Raw genomic sequence first — 17,769 nt, forward strand, 5'->3', positions numbered from 1 at the left:
ACTGCCTCAGAGCTCGCCTCGCAGCAGCCGCTCACTTGACCAAAGTGTCCAAGTGTCGATCCCTCCCCTCCTGCTTCACTCTACGTGTCAATCGCTTCAGTGTATTGAAGCGTTTCATTGGCTCGGCGAATGTTCCACTCTGCGATTGGTTCAGATGCTTCAGAGTGTTCAGCGCACTTCTGTGGTTTGACAAGTGCTAAACTGCTACAGCATAAAAGATGCACCAATATTTCTTAAACATGTTGGATAGTGAGGAGTATTGTGTGGCGTTAGGGGTGATTTTGGTGACTTTTGGCGACTTTTGGCATTTGTTTCATTTTCAATAGCATCTACAAGTGGAAGAAAGTGATGGTTTGGGATCACTGATCTAATTCCACCTAACAAGGTCACCTATTTTCTTATTTACAGCATGTTATTTATGTTGCTCTTTACATATTATTTTAAATCATCATTATTATTGTTGTTGTGAGGTACAGTGTCGCTCTGCACACAACTATTGTCTTATTGTTAAATTTGTCCACTAGAGGTCAGTGTTTCTCCGAGGAATCAGACACGTCCAACCATTTGAGACAATATTGCGACTGAGGTGTCAACGCTTCTCGAGGCTCCATTCGCCCATCACCAGTTAATAGAATAATATAATAATGTTTGAAATAAAACTAATTTAGCATCGCATGAATCATCGCATGCTGAGGGACTATTTTCTCAGCAGCAGAAGTTGACTTTGCCGGTAAGATAGGCGTTAGGTGATAACAGTCCACCGCTGCCAAGTTTTCTATCAGGAAGTACAACTCACTGCTGCTGCTCAGAGAGAAATTCTTCAAATGCAAGGTTGGTTTTACTTCTAAAATTATTCTATCAACACAGACATTTACATGAACAGTCTGGTGTAATAATAGATTTGTTTCGGGTGCTTTGTGGAGTAGGTACTAGGAAATGAGGTCCTATGTCCAAAATTCCAATCTGTCCCTTCAGAGTGCAACACAATCACAACACAATCAGTGTGCGTTCTGCTACTGAAACTACTGTGGAGAGCATTGGCCATTCTAGGGAGGCTAGTGTCCACCTTATGCTCAGGAGCGATTGGCAATTCCAAGGCTGAAATGATCCAAATGATTTTAATGTAGCTGTAGTTGTATGGAGTTTAAAAACAGAGTGAAGCACTTCCTGCATGACCACATGACATCACAAGGTGGAACTGAGTGTTTTCAATTTGAAAGGAGAACTCAATATAAATATGCTAAGTTTGTGTGTTAAACTTGTGTGAATGAAACAAAACACAACTCCAGGTCTGTCTGTGATGAGAAAACTACGGAAGCCGAGAGGGGTCACAACACAACAAAAAGCCACAACAAACCAAAAAAAGCCACAACGGAAATGACCACGGGACTCTACTTTAATGCAAACGCTGCAACAAATACAAACACCACAACACAAATGCAAATGCTGCAACACATTAAAAAGCCACACACATTAAAAAGCCACAACGGAAGTGACCACGGGACTCTATTTTCACAGAACAAGAACTACAACATGAAAAGTAAAGGAACGGAGAAGTTGGAAACGTGAGTAAAAGTAATTTATTGTTTTATCATTATTAGTTTCATGTTGTAGTTCTTCTTCTTCACTTGCTGCTACATCGGTCCGTCAGAAAATAGTGTCCCGTGGTCACTTCTGTTGTGGCTTTTTGATGTGTTGCAGCATTTGCGTTTGTGTTGTGGCGTTTGTATTTGTTGCAGCGTTTGCATTAAAATAGAGTCCCGTGGTCATTTCCGTTGTGGCTTTTTTTGGTTTGTTGTGGCTTTTTGTTGTGTTGTCGCATTTGTATTTGTTGTGGCGTTTGCGTTTCTTGTGACACCTCTCAGCTTCCGTAGAAAACATTATAACACACAGATCAGAAAATAGCGTAATATAGGCCCTTGAAATACAACTCATTTCATCATGATTTATTTGCATTTTTCTAGGATTCTTCCCAAAAGTGTCTCAAGCCAATGTTGATGTGTGCTCTGATCTGCTCCCTCAGCACACATCCACTTTAAACATTCCAATTCCACAACTTATTTGAGATCTAATCCTTTAGTCTACAACATGTTAGTGCCAAGAGTGAACAGCTTCTTCTGCCTGAAACCTGAGCCTAACCCAGAGCAGATCTTACTCGTAAACTCTGACAAATGATTATTGCGTTTCCTCGGGAGAAAAACTGAAGCAACCCAGTGGTTTTATGATCGGCACAAAGCTCCACCATAAGCAAACAATGAAGCCGGTGAGTGGAATGTGGGCTGGATGATTCATGGGTTTAACTGAGATACGCCGTCTGCCACAGGGGCCCGGGGCAGAGCAGAGGGGCCCGGGGCAGAACTGAGCGGCCTGGGTAGACCAGAGGGGCCCATAGCACACTGTTCACACAATGCTCAGAGATGATCCCTACTGATACTTTTCGGTGACATCACGCGAGGGGTGTTCTACATGTATCTCTATGCTGGAATGTTCAGCAGTTACCATGGACTGATCATAAGTCGGTTCTTTATGGTCACATCGGTCGGTTCTTTAAGCTCAGATGAAAGTGTTACTGAGCTTCTGACAGTAGTGCTTCCAGTTAGCATGACACCGTCAGGGCACGTTGATGACATCACTTCACTCTGTCCCAGAACATTGCTGGGTCTGCTCTGTTCACACTTAACCTGCATTTGGCTGTTAAAGCTATCCAAAGTCAATCATAATAAAAGCAGATGTCTCACAGATGTGCAGTGTGGACATGTTCATCCACATAAGACCGTTCCTTTTTATGCAGCCTTGCCTAACGAATTTTCTGTGGGTAACACTGCCATGGATCAGAGTCTTGCAGGGGTCCATTTTTGGAGACCCGCACCCGCCCACACCCGCGCAGTACAGCACCACACCCGCCCGGTCACCCGTGATTATATCAAAGTTAAACCCGCACCAGCCTAGACCTGTTAACATTCCCCCCATTACCCGCCCGTGCCCGTGATAAAGCACACACAGATTAAAAGCTTTCTAACTGAAGCATCCATCAGAATATTAATTGAAAAGTTACGACTTCAAGAATTACAATCAAAAAATGAAATGAAATGGTTATGCTTTCTTCATTATGGATATGAATTCACAAAGGCAACTCGACTGTCATCACTTCACAGGCTTTATTTACTGAGCAGAAGAAACACTGATCGAGATTCAGTACTTCTGTGCCACACACGCCACAGACTGAACCAGGACTAACCCAGGACTAAACCAGAACTGAACCAGGACTCATTGTCAGGACGGGCTCAGACTATTAGAGGTGAACCAGTGTAGACTGTCAGGTGACCGCAGGCGAAAGCACCGGCACAGAGCTCCACACCGCATGGAGGTGAGGGCAGCTGTCACCCAATCACCCTTTGCAGACACCTTGCTCCACGGGCTCAAGATTAGTTCTGGTGTAGTCCAGGTTTAGTCCTGGTTTAGTCCTGACCTACCCATGTGTAATCACAACCTGCCCACATACTCGCCCATAAAATTCCAGAACGTTAAAACCTGCCCATTTCAGCAACTATTTGCCTGTACCCGTCTGTCCCCACAGGTACCTGACCCTGTGCAGGACTCTGGATTCGTGGCTTTGTCAGTGTTGGAGCTGGGTTACTGTTGCTGCAGGTGCAGGTCATCTCATGAGCCTGTTACCTTCAGCTGTGGTGAGGCTGGATGATCATGTCATGACTTCATAGTCCTTGTTGGAGCCTTTGTGCCCACAGTTTTGGATCAGAACTGACACAGAGCTGTGAGGGAACTTCAGGACTTTGTTGATGGGCACCATCATGGCTTCAGATGACCACTTTTGTTTAGTCTTGGCTGAAATCTCTTCCCTACAAAGCCATGTTTGCAACATACAATTTCTTGCTGAATCAGAATTTAGCGTGAACACGAAACACATAACCAAGGAAACCACGCTCAGATAATTCCATTTATGGAGTCTAAACTTTTTGGAATAAAACATCAGTAAGTATAGAAATGTAGTCCAGAATAGATGGGATGTAAAAACAGTCAATCAAAATATAACTTTGACAAAACACAAGATCTGAGAATACTTTTAGAACATCAAGATTAAAAGCTTATAAAAGTGGATTTGAAAAGGCACAGCCCCTTTAAAAACCTGTCCACGCAGTTTATGAATGCTCCATGCTCCTGCTCCTTGACGTCAGAAGCAGAATTACATAAAGATGATAATACACAGTTTATTTGGCTTTGGTTTCAAAATGACTCTTTGAGAGCGGCCGGTGAGTCAGCCAAACGCCATTGATTTGTGAGGACAGACAGTAAGGTCACGTAAATGCCAGGTTCAGTTTGGAGCATGTCATGAGTCTGAGATCACAAACAACTCGAAGAAGTATTCTCTAATCACAATGAGTCACTGTTAGCCAGCGCATTCTTTGATTATAACCTGATCTATGATTAGCAAAGTGTATAATACACCTTAAAATAGCAGCATGGGCAGACGGTCAGACTTAAATGGACAATAGCATAATGTGTCTCCAGGTCCCATACTGATGAGAAATAAACTCTCCTCTCTCTCTCCTGTCCAGCCTAACTTTATTTATAGTGCACTTGAAAATCAACAAGGTCGACCAAGATGCTTAAGGAAGACAGTGCAGTTTAGGGATGTAGCGTTCCAGCTTTTTCAGTTCTGATACATTATTGATCATTTGACTTTAAGTATCTGCTCAATATTAACAAAAAGTGACATTTATTTTATTTAAACACAGTTAACTTATACAATTGTGTTTTAAAGCTGTTATTTATCGTCCACATAACTACAGAACAGGCTCATTGAATAGAAGTTCAAACATTATGAGACGTTCTGAGCTAAAATCAGTCTGCAAATAGTCTTAATACATCCAAGGAACCAATGAATGTCTGCACTGATATTCGATACCAGTATCAGTATCGGTGCATCTATGATACCCATGGATCATTATGTTGTAATTTGCACATTTAACTTGTGATTTTCATCTAAAAAAAAGCTGCTGTGCCTATTGGAAGCCAATAAGAAAGTGAAAAAAACACTATAAAATGGTTACAATCAATTTTGAAAACTCAATTTTGCAGAATGGGGGTCTGCTTTAGCACATAAATTGGACTCTCTCTGACTACTTGAAATGATTTCCCCAGCTCATATTGTGTGTGTAGAACAAACCCTGCATATTTACAGAGAGTTCTTCTCTCAAACACTTTGTTGCACCCTGTGATGTCATATGGCAATACAGGAAGTGTTTTTAAACTCTATACACCTTCATTAGAATCATCTGGATACATTTTGCCCTGGATCGGCCAATCTCTACTGAACTAAAGGTAAAAGGAGCTGTTCTCTTGAAAATTACAGGTGGAACAGAACATTTGGAGCTTTGGAGATGTAGACAGACTAATAATGCAGCATTACTCAAACATGTGTGAATGAAACAAAACTGCTCTTTTGTTTTTTATGACGTAACATTATAACATGACTTTAAATTCACAAGTGTCACTTTTACCTAACATAGGACCTTTCAACAAACTCGCAAAGCAAACTGTGTACAGACCTCACTTTCAGAATACAAAGACAGACTTATCTCGCCACACAACGCGATACCATTTCTCCATGTGTGTTTGCACTCCTAAACAAGTGTACTCAAGAGCTGATCTGAGGCAGAAGCACGACAAAAACCCAACCAACAGTAAACATGCACGGAAGCGTTCAGAGCCCGCTAATCCACACACTTTAATAGATCTGTCCTACTCCATTTCACAGCGTAATGGCGTCAATCACGACTCTTATTGTTTAGTGTTTAGCCGGAGCAAAACAAAACACCATATGGCGCCTGTATATGAGCGCAGACAGGCGAGTCCGCGAGCGCGAGGAGTTTGTTTTGTTTCTCATCTGGGCTCTCCTGGCAGATCTGTGGCTGATCTTTGCTTTGTTCGCTCAGAGGAGAAGGTTTAAGCGCTGGATCTGTCCGTCTGTCTGCTCGCCCGCTGACAGCTGCTCCGGGCCCCTAACTACGGATCCTCACATCCTCTGTCTGGATCCGGTGTGAGGAGCTGGGAGAGGCTGGCATAGGATGACGAGGGGAGGGGATGGGGAGGGGGTGGGGAGGAGATGAGGAGGGGATGGGGAGGGTCTGATACGGCGCTAGTCATGGAGAACACTGTTGACAACGCTTCGGACTGTCTGACTGTCTGGGCTTATTAGCGGAATTTGGAGACTGTACTTCACTTAAAGCACGACTGATTTAACATCCACTCGGGGAGGTAATCATTGGAAGCTGGAAAAGAAGAGGAGATTTGCACTAAGAGTCAAAAGTTTGGACACACCCTCTCATCCAGTGATATATACGTATACAGCAACTCTTAAAAGTTAAAGGGCCTATAGTAGACTAGTTCTAGTGTAAGTGCTCTGCTGTGTTTTTAAACTCCACACACTAGAATCATTTGGATCATTTTAGATCTGGAATTTCACTTCATGACATCACATGGTGGAACAGCGCGTTTTGAGCTTTGGAGATATAGATTAATAATAAAGGATTAGTCTAACATGTGTGAATGAAGCAAAACACAACTCCAGGTTTGTTTTGAAGAGGTAACAGCATTAGAACATGTATTAAGGTCCATTCAGACCGGAGCGTCTAAAAACTGCGCTGGATGCCTCTAGTTGGACGAATGGGAGAAAAATACTTGATGTGCGTCCAGCACGTCCATTGGAAACATGTGCCATTTCCCATCTTTCCACGGAACGATGAGTCTTTAGTGTATATTTTACATAAAACCATCAGCGGAGGAGATCGGCCCGGCGGCTGCGACGTGTATATATTTATACTCTGCTAATGACACACTAATGACACTGGTTCAGTCCTGTTCCAGTCCTGGTTTAGACCTGGTTTAGAACTGGTTCAGTCCTGGTCTAGTCTTGATCAGCTCGGCGGTTGTGACATGTATATTAAGCCAATGATGTCTTCTTATATACTTTTACTTCTTGGGTTCTTTTTAAAGTCAATACAGTAAAGTGTATTTACCTTGTTGACATGTTTCGGCTGCTGCTGCAAACCATCTTCAGGAGGAATGATGACAGAGTGTTCTTCCTTTCACACACCTGGGACACCCTCCTCCAGAGAACATTGGGCGACGGGAGGCGTGGTCAGTCTGAGAGACCTGCCAGGTGCATCAGGCTGACCACGCCTACAGGAAGTAACAACAGCTGATATACGACACGTCACCACCAACACCGGTGACAGTTCTGAAGATGCAGCAGCTGAAACATGTCAACAAGGTAAACACACTTTACTGTATTGTCTTTAAAAAGAACCCAAGAAGTTATGCCATGTAGATATTTCTACTCTGCTAATGTTTGTGGCTTTCGTTCTCGCTTTCTTCTCCATCTTCCAGTTAATAATTTGCTACGTCACTGGATAGTTGTCACTGATTGGTTGACGCAGCACATCTGACGCCAAAAGTTCAGCATTTTCAACTTCTGAAGCTGACGTCCAGGATGCCCAGGATGCCCAGGATGTCCAGAATGTCGACACCTGAACGCTCAAGACACACCACATTGACGCCAGATTCGCACCACTCTGACGCCTGAAGACGTGCTGTAGAAACGCAGGACGCCCTAAACTCGCATTTACATAGACGTTGCCTGTGAACTGGACGCCTTGGCTCCCCAGTCTGAACAGACCTTTAAAGCTCACAAGAGTCAATTTTGCATAATATAAGACCTTTAAAAAAACAACTCAATAAATGTGTTTTTAAAATATATTATATATTCAAATCCTCAAAGTATTCTCCCTTTCCTTTGTTGACAGCCCTGCAAAAAATTGGAAGTTATTTTAAGTGTATCTTTTGTTTACGACATTCCATATTTGTCCATTCATAGTCTTGATGCCTTCAGTGAGAATCCACAGTGTAAATAATCAGGGGAATAAAGAACCATTTCTCTTGGCTGGTAGTGTATGTTGACAGGTGAAAACTGGGGAAGCGCTAAACGGACAGAGCAGAGGAGGAGAAGAAAGCAGCGCTTAACTTTATTCTGTTGTTTTCTTTCATGAAGCAGTAACCTTGAGTTTGCCCGCGCCCAGTTGTTTCTTTCCGGCTCATTAGAATTGATCATAATCAGACGCTTCCCTGTGGCAAACTGGAGGAAAACAACCTCAAAAAGTTCCAATTATTTCCAACAAAGGCAAACATCTGAAATGTCACAGCAGCGGGCAGTGAGTGACACGCATCCTGCCTCTTCTTTACAATGAAGGAGCGTTTGGAGCGCTCTTCTGAAGTCTTCCCCCTCACACAGCTGTCCGGCAGAGTTAATGTCACTCTGCACAGGTTCGAGCAGAGACAACTTCAAACAAGGCCCTTCCACAGAGCTTGGAATCTGGGAACCGATGTGAGACTTCAAAATGGGGTTATGCATAAAGGGCCCATACATTATAATGTTGTTTCCTCATTAAAACTGAGCTGGAGTTGTGTTTTGTTTCATTCACACATGTTTTACACACAAAAGCTGCATTCTTCACCCTCAGTTTTTCTCTCAAACTGAAAACACTTTGAGCATTTGAGTTTTGGAGATGTAAACAGAGAAATAATAGAGAGTTACTTAAACGTGTGAAAGAAACAAAACACAACTCCAGGTCTGTTTTTGATTAGGTAACAACATTCTAACATAGTCAATTAGTCAACTAGAGTCAATTTTGCGTAATATAAGAGCTTTAAAGAGGCAGAAGAGTAATCTGAGTTTTGCATTCAAATGAAATGCAGAGTTAATGGTGTCTATAAAAATACATGCAGCCATACCTGTGTGCCCATGTCCAATGACCTGATCTCAGAGGCTGAGCGGGGTACTGCCCAGATGGGGAATGCCATGTGCCTCAGTGAGACTGATGTGGCTTTGTGTCCTTGCACCCGCATTGGCTAGTAATGCGGGTGTGTGAACAAGAGCATGTGCGTGTGTGTGTGTGCGTGCGTGCACGTGCGCGTGTGTGTGTGTGCGTGTGGGTGTGTGTGTGAGTGTGTGTGAGAGAGTGAGTGTTGGTGGAAGATCTGTGGAAAGGCGATACTGTTTAGAATGTCTTGTGTTTATTAACCATTAAAACATCTGAAATGGAATAAATGAAGATAAACATTAACCCTTTAACACCTGAATTTACATAGATGTATATAAATACATGTTTTGTGTGTGTTTTTCCCTTTCAGTAGATGGTAAATTAAGTTGAAATTATTCATTTAACTATAACAAAAAGAATCCAGAGTCACCATCACAGTGGCAGTCACCCACACCCACCACACCACACCAGGTGCTGACATGATCCACATATACTGGCTAAAGAAGCTCACTGCCCTCCACGAGCGCCTGGCAGCACAAATGAACCAGCTGGTAAAGGATGGGACTCACCCTGAATGGTTAACCCAAGGGCATACGAACCTGATCCTGAAGGATCCCTCAAAGGGTGCAGTCCCATCCAACTATCGACCAGTAACCTGTCTCTCCACAACATGGAAGCTCATGTCAGGCATCATTGCGGCTAAGATAAGTGGGCACATGAATCAGTACATGAGTGCAGCACAGAAGGGCATGGGCAAAAACACCAGGGGAGCCAAACACCAACTCCTGGTTGACTGAACAGTCGCCCGCGACTGCAGAACCCGTAAGACCAACCTGTGCACTGCCTGGATTGATTACAAGAAAGCCTACGACTCAATGCCACACACATGGATCACTGAGTGCTTGGAGCTGTACAATATCAACAGGACTCTAAGGGCGTTCATTGCAAACTCGATGCGGTTGTGGAAAACCCTTGAAGCCAATGGGAAGCCACCTGCACAAGTGTCCATCAAATGTGGCATATACCAAGGAGACTCACTGTCCCCACTGCTGTTCTGCATAGGTCTGAACCCTCTCAGCCAAATCATGGACCACACTGGCTATGGATACTGACTCAGAAACGGGGCCACCATCAGTCACCTCCTCTACATGGATGACATCAGCTGTACGCTAAGAGTGAGCGAGACATCGACTCACTGATCCACACCACCAGGATCTACAGTACAGACATTGGAATGTCATTCACACTTGAGAAATGTAGTAGGATGGAGACAAAGGGAGGGAGGGTAGTCCACACAGAGGGGGTCTCACTCCCAGAGGGAACAATAGCAGACGTTGAGGACATTTCCAAGTACCTTGGTATCCCACAAGCAAATGCCAACCTTGAAGAGGCAACAAGGAAAGCAACTTCTCCAGCTCTCAAGGAGGAGCTGGAGAAGGCCTGGAAGGTAAAAGGCATCAGTGGTGCCTGTGGTGATTGGAGCACATGGGGCTGTAACCCCCAAACTGGAAGAGGCTACAGCAGATATCGGGAAAAACATCAGACATCTCAGTACAGAAAAGTGCAGTACTGAAACAGCAAAGATGAGGCTCCCAGGCCTCTGGTAGAGGACACGAGCTGGATGAAGGTGAGAGGGACCAACCACCTTGGAAGGTGGGAAACACATTTAGAAAACACAGAAATTTAGGTATGTTGCACATTTGTGACAACTTAGAAACAAGTGCTTACAAAATGTTCCTATTAAGGTGCTGCATATGCAATAATTAGCATGGGAGAAATGCAGCTGCAATTATCTCAGCTTAAGTCTTGATCCAAATGATTTGTCACATATCTGTGACAGTCGGCATTAAGGGGTTAATTTCCAGGTAAAGCAGTAGCACGATAGTAAAGTAATTACACTGTGCTGGTTCAGTGATGAACCACCCACCAACAAAACACTGACCCATGGCACATCTGAGTTCTGGTTAGAGCAAAAGCTGCTGACAAACAGTACAGTCTGTTTAAATAATAAACTCTAGCCAAAATCTACAAACTCTCACTGTGAGTGGTGGTGTTAAAACTGGTGTAAAAAAAACTTACTGCAAATTATTCTACCCAAGTGAAAGCAGCAGCTCAGGGTACGGCAGTTTTAAGACTAATTAAAGAGGAAAACAAAATTTATTTAAGAGTCTGTTATACTGTGTGTGACTATGTGACAGTGTACTGTGTGTGTGTGTGTGAGTGTGTGTGAGTGTGTGTGTGACCAATCTTAAGTATGGAAAATTGCACAGACATAAAGTTGCCGAGTGCTGCAGAAAAGTAACTTTGTGTGAGAGTGTGTGTGCGTGTGTGTGTGTGTCTGCTCCACTGTGCAGGAGCATTCATACACAGTGTACAAAAGCAGCAGTGTTTCTCTGACAAACCACTCTTAGCATATCATTTGATTGCATCTAAAGTGTGTGAGATAAGAGCTGATAACCATCTGCAGCACACACAGCTACATAAACAAAAGTACAGCAGCCTCCCAGTCCAAACAGTGTTTCATCTGCACGCTTCATAAAGGAACAAGGCCTTTGTCTATACCACAGTGAACTTGGAGCTGTCTCACAAACTCCTGGATAGAAGATGAAAAATGAAGTCCTGGTGCTGAGTGGCTCTCAGTATTAATTATAGAGGAGAGTTAAATGAGAGAGGCTGCCCTGTGCAGAGCCGTGGAGGACTGTGACAGAAATATGGCCCAGAGCTTCTCCCCTGACAGCTCCTGCTCTGATATTACATTCAGTTAAATACATGAAATCCCCAGAACAGCCAGGGAAGTGCAAATCCATTGTATTTTCTGTTACACTTATTCAGCACTGGCTCTTAAATCAATACTCATTTAGATGAGAAATTAGAGACAGTAGCTTGGTTTCTCCACGTGTGCAGTCGAGAGATCACAGCTCCACATAAAACATGGCCTGTCTAAGTGAAGGAGGAGAACTAGAGAACTGTGTTAACTCAAACCGAATGAAGGAGGAAATTAGAGAACAGTGTTAACTCAACCTGAGTGAAGGAGGAGAACTAGAGAACTGTGTTAACTCAAACCAAGTGAAGGAGGAGAACTGGAGAACAGTGTTAACTCAAACCAAGTGAAGGAGGAGAACTGGAGAACAGTGTGAGCTCAACCTGAGGTCTTTCTTTTATTAACCAGCATCAGTATTCAGTTGCACACGGCTCATCTGCTCCCACCTGCTAAATGAACTCTGACCGTGAACACTGCTAATTATGTTCTCCATTGGAAAGCTCCACTGCTGCTAGACCAACTCTGGACTTTGCCAACTCAAAAAACTCAACATGTGGCTCAGTAGATAATTTCACTCGACAATTGTGTAGTGAAGGGGAAGTGTGGGGAGGCAAAGTTTTAGGCAAGTATATTTTCCAAACAAGAAAATGTAACATGGTGATATAAATATCTCATATGTAACACTGAGGTGGGTAATTCTTTTTCCATGTGGCCACATGAGAAACATGGCCACATGAGAAAATATTGTGGTGGCCAAAATGCTTAATTCAATTCTGCATAATATTCATTGTATTTCTTTATTAAAAAGTGAATATCATTGTTGAGATGAGCTGCTCAGACTGGGAAGAGTTTTAACTGAGATGTTCTGACTAAACAATGAAAAAGTGAAGTTGCCGAACAAAATATATCATTTAAAAAAAAACTCTAAAATAAAAAACAATGCAGTTTTAGTCCAGGCACGAGGTCAAATGATAAAATATGTTTATTTTTTCCAAATGAGTTTAAATGAACTGGTCAGAGTCGACCAAAGGACCTAATGTGGCTCCGCCCAGGCCTGATGTAACACATAGTCACAAGCTGCGTGATAAGTAAGATACATATGTAAGTCACCCCCACACTGGGGTGTGTTTATGGAGGAATGTTCAGCAGTTTCCAGTTGCTAGCTCACTTGTGACTGTAATGTGATTTGCGACGCACTCAACCATCTCACGTGTTGTAGTTCCAGCTAAGTCAGTTCTTTATGGTCAGATCACATTAGATCAGGGGTGCTCAATAAGTCGATCGCAATCTACCAGTCGATCGCCAAGGTCGTGTGGGTAGATCGCCGTGTCTCGTCTCGGACTCGTGTTTGGACTCGGTCTTGTCTCTCACTCAAGGTCTGACACTCAACAAGTGCAATCATATTTCATTACGGCCGCTGCTGTTGGTAATAAACTTGTAGCGGGTGCAGGAGCATGTGGGGCGTCTCAGTGCAGCCTGTGCGCTCATTTGAAACCCGCGGAGACTCTACGGCACATCACAAACACACACGCTCCCTATGCACGGCTCGTCTGCAACAGCGTGTGCCCTCGTGTACCAGCGTGCATCACAGGGCAGGTTCAACTTTCTAAACATCCTACCTGTCCATCTGCCTCACGTCAGCACGCCGCCCCTCGCCTTTTCACGCTCTCGCTCCTTCCTGCGTACAGCCAACACAAGCCCCTCCCACAGTGCGGCTGATTAGAAGAGCAAGACCAAACGTGAAGCTAAAACAAGTCTAAATTTGTGTTCCAGTGTTGGCACAAAGCAGGTCTACAGCATAGAGCAGATCTACAGAACAGACCTACTGCCACATTTGGCTGAAGTTTGTCTAACAAAAGTGCACAAATGCATCTGTGTTTGTCACGATGTGTGTTTGGTTTGGTAAATGTGCAGAAGCTGGTAAATATCACTGCAAAACCAGAAAAGAATGCAACTCCAGTTTGGAACTTTAAAAAACAGGTTTAAAAATCTTCCTTCACTTTTTTCACAGTTTTGTGTAAAGTGCCAGAGGAAGTTCTCTTAAAGAAGGGGTTCTCAAACTGTGGGTGAGGGTCCAAAAAAGGGGCACAGAGTGTTTCAGTGCAGTTTGCTTGGCTTTGTATTAGGTAGATCATTATGACTTGGTCATTTTGTAAGTAGCTTATATGCTGAAAAAGTGTGAGCACCCCTGTATTAGAGCAGTGTGTATAGTTAGCATCAGGGAAATGTTGTTAGTTCTGGAAGGGTCAATGCAAATTCATGGTCCAAAAAACAAGGCTGTCTAACTGGCTGTCGGCCACAGCGAGGCGTTACCTGGAAGATGTTGGAGAGGTCGCGCAGGTTGAAGACGTAGTGGAACTTGAGGGCAGTGGGGAGGAAGGTGGAGGCCACGCGCTGGTGCAGATCCAGGGACAGTTGCACCACGGTGGGGCAGCTCTTGGAGAGGACGCTGCTGAAGCCCGGGCCCTTCAGGTGCTGCGACAGGATGGACGTGTAGATGGAGCTCAGGGCCTCGGCTCCGGGGAAGGACAGGGCGAAGACACAGAAGTGACGCTGGAGACAGACACAGAGACAGAGGGTCAGTCGCATCAGAGGGTCACATCAGTCTGTTACCATAGAGCATGAGTTTATAAGCAGAACTGATTTTTTTTATTTATTTTTTTTTTATTTCACTTTGTTGTCCTTAAATCAAGCTATGAACATTAATAACAGACAAATCAGGCGCCTGCTTTCTCCAAGGTCTCCAAGGTTATTTTGGTGTATCTTGACAACAATAATCAGAAGATACATTAACAACATTTAAAAGCATGTTGTTAATATCACTTTAAATTAGAAAGATATACTTTATAGGCCTATATAATGGGCCGATATTTTTTTGAACATCAGCTATTGTCCTTAAATCTCCAGCATGGGTTGAGATATTATTTAGTCCGACCTCCTGCCTAAATAGTACACATGCAAAGAGATAACTGACATTTTGTGACTACTTCACTGCTCTCGTATAGATTTATGCAAAAAAAAAAAAAACAGCTGTGGGTGAGTTTGAGGTAAATTTTAATTACAAAACTTGGGGAAAATAATCTAAACCTACCGTATTTTTTTGGACTATAGGGCGCACTTAAAATCCTCTCTCAAAAATTGACAGTGCGCCTTATAATCCGGTGCACCTTATGTATTAATTCTGGTTGTGTTTACTGACCTCGAACCAATTTTATGTGGTACACGGCGCTCAAAAATCTGTCAAAATGTTTTAGTACTGAGCTATAGCCATCTAAATAAAGGCCTTTTTACTATACTTTTCTTCGTGCAATTTGTACTTCTTTGGAGAGTCTGGAGTCCGTTGTGTTTTACGTTTTAGTACGACTTTGGTAAGCTATGAAGCCACGCCGCTTGATGGATTGTCAGAGCATTAAGGTTCTTGTATTCAGGAGCCTTGGGAAGTAAAACACATTTACCAAGACAGGGAGGCAACGGCGGGCGAACTACACCACGATCTGCCAATGGATGGTGGCATCTAAGGATCAGTCTCAAGTGTCGTTTGAGCTTTCACGAAGGCCAGAATCATCACAAAAGAGCAAAGTAACAGCGACAAGACTGACTTGGATAATAACGAGAGGGATCTGGGCTTGATACCGAAATTGCCCAACTGTTAATCTCAGAAGATTATGAAGATGAAGAATTTGATTGATTTGTGGAAGAGGAATGAACTGAAAAAGTGAGTGTATCTGTTACAACTGAACAGTGTTGAGAGTTTTTGTGAATGAGTTGAAGTTTGACTTATCTGACTGTTTGTTTTGCTTAATGCGCCTTACATATGAAAATAGACGAGAGAATTCAACATTACTGATATTGTCCTTTGTAATCTGATGTGCCTTATTGTCCAAAAAATACTAATATATCAGCCCAGAAATACTGGCAGAACTTATCGGATTCAGCTGCTTTAGATTGTAAACAGTCATATCAGCATCAGTCATGAAAAAACCCTCAGGTGATCTGTGCTGTATACGTAAAACCTTTTTTGCTACTTTTTATGACTTTTTTTTTTTTATTACAAACAATAGCCAACACTCTTGTTTTACAGATCTCCAAAACAACACTCACAACATTATCAATAATTCAGTGTGAATGAGTCCCTGCCTCAAGTGGAGGAGTTCAAGAATCTCAGGGTCTTCTTCTCGAGTGAGGGGAGGATGGAGCGTGAGATTGACAGGTGGATCGGTGCAGCGTCTGCAGTGATGCGGTCGCTGTATCGGACCGTTCTGGTGAAGAGGAGCTGAGTTGAAAGGCTAAGCTCTCGATTTACCGGTCAGTCTTCGTTTCTACTCTCACCTCTGGTCATGAGCTCTGGGTAGTGACCGAAAGGATGAGATCGCTAATACAAGTGCTCGAAATGAGTTTCCTCCGCAGGGTGGCTGGGCGCTCCCTTAGAGATAGGGTGAGGGGCTCAGTCACACAGGAGGAGCTCGGAGTAGAGCTGCTGCTTCTCCACGTCAAGAGGAGCCAGTTGAAGTGGCTCGGGCATCTGTTCCGGATGCCTCCTGGACGCCTCCCTCGGGAGGTGTTCTGGGCATGTCCCACCGGGAGGAGGCCCTGGGGAAGACCCAGGACACGCTGGAGGGACTATGTCTCTCGGCTGGCCTGGGAACGCCTCGGTGTCCCCCCGGAGGAGCTGGAGGATGTGTCTGGAGTGAAGGAAGTCTGGGAGTCCCTGCTTAGACTGCTCCCCCCACAACCCGGCCCGGAATAAGTGGAAGAAAATGCATGGATGGATGGATGAATCTATGTTACAGTGGCGCCCTGGGAGATGAAGAACCATCACCTCCATACTCCACACTGCAGGGGGAGGTGCTGAGGAGGGAAGCAGTCAATCGTTTCAGAGATTGTGGAGAATTGTTGTGAGGTGTCCACATTTTGGAGGGCAGTGAAAACCTCAATCTTTCACCAGATTTACAAAGCTCCAGACTCACAAGAGAAGTGGAGGTCTACACTCCAGCACAAAATCTACACGCACATTTATTAAACTGCAAACATATTTTTGCATTGATTTTCATTTATTTATTTTTGGAGGGGAGGAGGTGGGCAGGGGGAAATTTGAGCGAAACGATCCAAAATACTTTCAGCAAAACACTGAAAGCATAATTGACTGTTCTGAAAGTTTATTTTAGACCAAAAACAAGTTAGTAAATGATTTTTGGGTGTATTCCAACAACTCACCTTTATGTAATGGATAATATTCTCTACAACTGTACAACAACTCACCCTTAAGGAACAGATAATACTCCCTACAACTGTACAACAACTCACCCTCATGTAATAGATAATACTCCCTACAACTGTACAACAACTCACCCTCATGTAACAGATAATACTCCCTACAACTGTATAACAACTCACCCTCATGTAACAGATAATACTCCCTACAACTGCAGAATTCACCCTTATGGAAAAGATAATACTGAGATTTTATATTTTATGACTTATTTTTCTATTTTATTTTGACTTGTATATTTACATTTGTTTAATTATGTCTTATTTGACTCCTATTTCTTGCTATCTTTTTTGCTACTTATGTGTGACTCCTGTGTCCAAATCCTTTTCCTTGTGGATCAATAAAGTTTGTCTAGGTTTAAGTTTCTTACACTGACAAGAGTGAATTGATCTTCTGATCTACTGACAGGTGTGAGTGATCCCACAGGTTAAAGTACAAGTATGTTTGGGGGTATTTGGGCAGCCTTGTGGGTCAATCAATACAAATTCAATAAGTACATGTACTGACACCATGCAGGGGGTGTTCTACATGTATCTGTACCTGAAGGAATGTTCAGCAGTTGCTATGGTGGCACAATGCACACATCTGCAAGTTTTAACACTAAATGGATTTAAACACCTCATTTCAGGAGCCTGTGATAACACGAGCGTTTATGGTCCTGTTTAGGAGTTTGATTTTCAACTAAAATGTGACGAGAGGTGACAGACTAGAGAGCAGCAGTGGACCTCAGTCTGCTGTACATTTCCACTTAAAAGCCACAGGCCACTCCTTTGAGGACAGTGAGGTACAGATTTTAGCCAGAGAAAAGAAATGGTTTGAGAGGGGAGTGAAAGAAGCCATATTTGTTAAGAAAGAGAATCCTTCTCTAAACAGAAATGGAGGCCTCAGACACCATCTATCTC

At 43.4% G+C, this 17,769-nt stretch overlaps 1 protein-coding gene across 2 annotated transcripts in view; it reads right to left on the reverse strand.

Moving 5' to 3' along the window:
• Nucleotides 1-17,769, reverse strand: part of LOC110154053 (dynein axonemal heavy chain 9) — a 567,616-nt gene that overhangs the window by 371,686 nt on the left and 178,161 nt on the right. For both annotated transcript variants that reach the window (XM_020917987.2, XM_055150409.1), the window contains exon 47: nucleotides 13,912-14,151. In XM_020917987.2, coding sequence (XP_020773646.2) covers nucleotides 13,912-14,151 — 240 coding nt within the window. The remainder of the gene's footprint in view (nucleotides 1-13,911; nucleotides 14,152-17,769) is intronic.

Source organism: Boleophthalmus pectinirostris, unplaced genomic scaffold (genome assembly GCF_026225935.1).
Source record: "Boleophthalmus pectinirostris isolate CB_2022bp ecotype Guang Dong unplaced genomic scaffold, ASM2622593v1 HiC_scaffold_14, whole genome shotgun sequence".
In the NCBI taxonomy this organism is placed as follows: domain Eukaryota; kingdom Metazoa; phylum Chordata; class Actinopteri; order Gobiiformes; family Gobiidae; genus Boleophthalmus; species Boleophthalmus pectinirostris.